This window comes from Alosa pseudoharengus, unplaced genomic scaffold (assembly GCF_046254945.1).
Source record: "Alosa pseudoharengus isolate Yale_2024_CS ecotype anadromous, Long Island Sound unplaced genomic scaffold, YU_APseudo_1.1 YU_APseudo_1.1_scf_7, whole genome shotgun sequence".
NCBI classification, from domain to species: Eukaryota; Metazoa; Chordata; class Actinopteri; order Clupeiformes; family Clupeidae; genus Alosa; species Alosa pseudoharengus.
This window is the reverse complement of record NW_027468859.1, coordinates 11,082,323-11,084,822: the sequence shown is the minus strand read 5'-3', so window position 1 is coordinate 11,084,822 and position 2,500 is coordinate 11,082,323. Positions and strand designations below refer to the sequence as shown.

Genomic DNA, 2,500 nt, shown 5'->3' with positions numbered 1-2,500 from the left:
CTCTCTTTCTCTCTCTTTCTGTCTCTCCCTTCACTCATTTCTTCACATACACGCATGTACACACACACACACAGACGCACCCACACACACGTACGCACACACATGCATGCTCAAAGTCACTCTGTCTCTCTCTCTCTTTGTCACTTTGCCCCCTTTCTCTCTCTCTTTCTCTTTCTCTCCCTCTTTCTCTCTCTTCTTTCTCTCTCTCTGTGGTTTTGTTGGCAGAAAACTTCCCAGCATGCTTTGTGCCCTGCTGCATGCACCTCCTGTCAGCTTCCTCTTCCTGTGTTAGTCTTCAGTTCAGTTTCCACACCTCTCTTCCTCTCCTCTGTCTCTCCCTCTCTCTCTCTCTCCCCCACTGCTCTCCTCCCTCGCTTCCCTGCAAACTTGGGACGATGATGAATTGGAGTAAGTGGTTACCATGGCGAAAGCGCAGGAAGGCGTACCCGCTCCCTCCGTTAGGTGAGTCCGCTCGCTGCAGCAAACGACAGAACACCAGTCTGTTTTCTCTTCCTCCCTGCTTCTCTCTCTCTCCCTCTCTCTCTCTCCCTCTCCCTCTCTCTTGTTTACTTTCAGTGCTGTCGTTGTCGTTTGTGTGTGCCCCCTCCTTTCTTTCTTTCTGTTACAGTCCCTCCTCTTCTCTCCTTCACTGTCCTTCTTTCTCCTTCCTTCTTGCTCTTCTGTTCCTCTGATCCTCTCTTACTCTGTTTATATCACACTATGCCTCTCTCTCTCTCTCACTCTCTCTCTCTCTCACTCTCTCTCTCTCTCTCACTCTCTCTCTCTCTCTCTCTCTCTCTCTCTCTCTCTCTCTATCGATCACAGCACCTCTCTTCGTCCCCTGTATCTCTCTCTCTCTCTCTCTCTCTCTCTCTCTCTCTCTATCGATCACAGCACCTCTCTTCGTCCCCTGTCTCTCTCTCTCTCTCTCTCTCACTCTCTCTCTCTCTCTCTCTCCCTCTTTCTCTTTCACTCTTTACCGCATTCTTTCTCTCTTCCTCTGGTGGTAAACATTTTGCAGACTCTGTTCATGGTCAGTTGATCATAACGGTAGTCGTAGTTGTCGTTGTTGTTGCTGCTGTTGTTTACCTGGTGTTTATGTACGTGGTAAATGTAGTTGGGGCAGGGCTACATAGCCTTTTTAGAGGTCCTTCAACCTTGTGATGGTTCAGTAAAGATTTCTTTTTTACGTCAATGCATCTCTCTCTTTCTCTCTTCCGCTCTTCCTCTGTCATCCTTCACTCCCACTCTCTATCTATCTCTTTGTATTCAGTCTGTCACTCGCCTCTGCCCTTATGTTGTGTCTCTGTTGGACCTTCAGGCTGTGTGTACGAGTGTGTGTGTGTGTGTGTGTGTGTGTGTAAAAGAGAGATTGTGTATGTGTGTGGGTATGTGCTTGGTTGTGTGGGGTGTTTGTCAGTGTGTGTGTGTTCAAATGTGCCTGGATGTGTGGTGTGTGTGTGTGTGTGTGTGTGTGTGTGTGGTGTGTGGTGTGTGTTCCTAAAGGTGTGTGTGTTAAGAGTGTTCTGACGGCTCCTTTGCCTCTGAAGATGAAAATGTATTATAGTGTGTGTGTGTATCCTTGTATGAGTTGCTGAATCTTGTACGACTAATTTAATTGGAAAATTCATGCATTGATCAACTGCCCACGGGCCTACAGTTTTGGCCCCTCCCTTGCCATTGCCATGGAGATTGACCCCGCGGTCATCACAGCGACGGCAAGCGTTACAGTGCGCTGGCCCTGCGTCTCACAGAGAGGTCTGTGTCTTCCAGCACTGGAGCAGAGCCTACCCACAATGCACCGCTCTCAGCAGGGACTGCTTGCTCTCCTCCCATTGGCAGACTTCTTTATCTCCCTCCTTCTGTTGTTTCTTTCCTTCTCTCTCTCCCTCTCTTCATGTTTATCTTTCTATCTCCCAACCTCCTGTCTTCACTTTCTCTCTGTTTATCTCTCACTCCCTCCCTCCCTCCCTCTCTCTATCTCTCCTCGCTGTCCCTTTCTCTCTCCCTCTATCTCTCTCTCTCTCTCTCTGTCTCTCTTTCTCACTCTCTCTTTCACTCCCACTTTCCCTCTCCCCCCTCTCTCTCTGTCCCTCCCTTACTCTTTCTCTCTCTCTCTCCTTTTCTCTCTCCCTCCCTCTCCCTTACTCTATCCCTCTCTCTCCTCCTGCATTCCTCTCTGCCACTCAGTGAAGTCAGGAATGTGTGTAGGGTCAGGAGCTGTGCTCCCTCCTCTCCTCTCCTCCTGTCTTCCGTCTTCCCCTCCTCTTGCTCCTCTCACTCTTCTGTCGTTCGCCTGCCTGTGCCCTTCGCTTCAGAGGGATGGCGGAACGGGGACTTAAACTGCGAGGTACAGAATCACCTGGGCCGTGTGTGTGTGTGTGTGTGTGTGTGCGTGTGCGTGTGCTTACCTGTTTTTGACTGTACCTGTGTATAGGCACCTGTACAGTAATTTCCTGTGTATCGGCCGCAATGCAAGATAAAAGAAACAAAACCAGAT

At 49.6% G+C, this 2,500-nt stretch overlaps 1 protein-coding gene across 6 annotated transcripts in view; it reads left to right on the top strand.

The window, feature by feature from the left end:
• The window catches only part of utrn (utrophin), a 170,893-nt gene that overhangs the window by 18,738 nt on the left and 149,655 nt on the right, over positions 1–2,500 (top strand). For 5 of the 6 annotated variants that reach the window (XM_076272509.1, XM_076272508.1, XM_076272510.1 and 2 more), the window contains exon 1: positions 301–462. The exons of the other annotated variant lie outside the window; for it this stretch is intronic. In XM_076272509.1, the coding sequence (XP_076128624.1) occupies positions 396–462 (67 nt within the window). In that variant the 5' untranslated portion in view covers positions 301–395. Of the gene's footprint in view, positions 1–300; positions 463–2,500 lie in introns of those variants that run through there. 6 annotated transcript variants of the gene reach the window in all.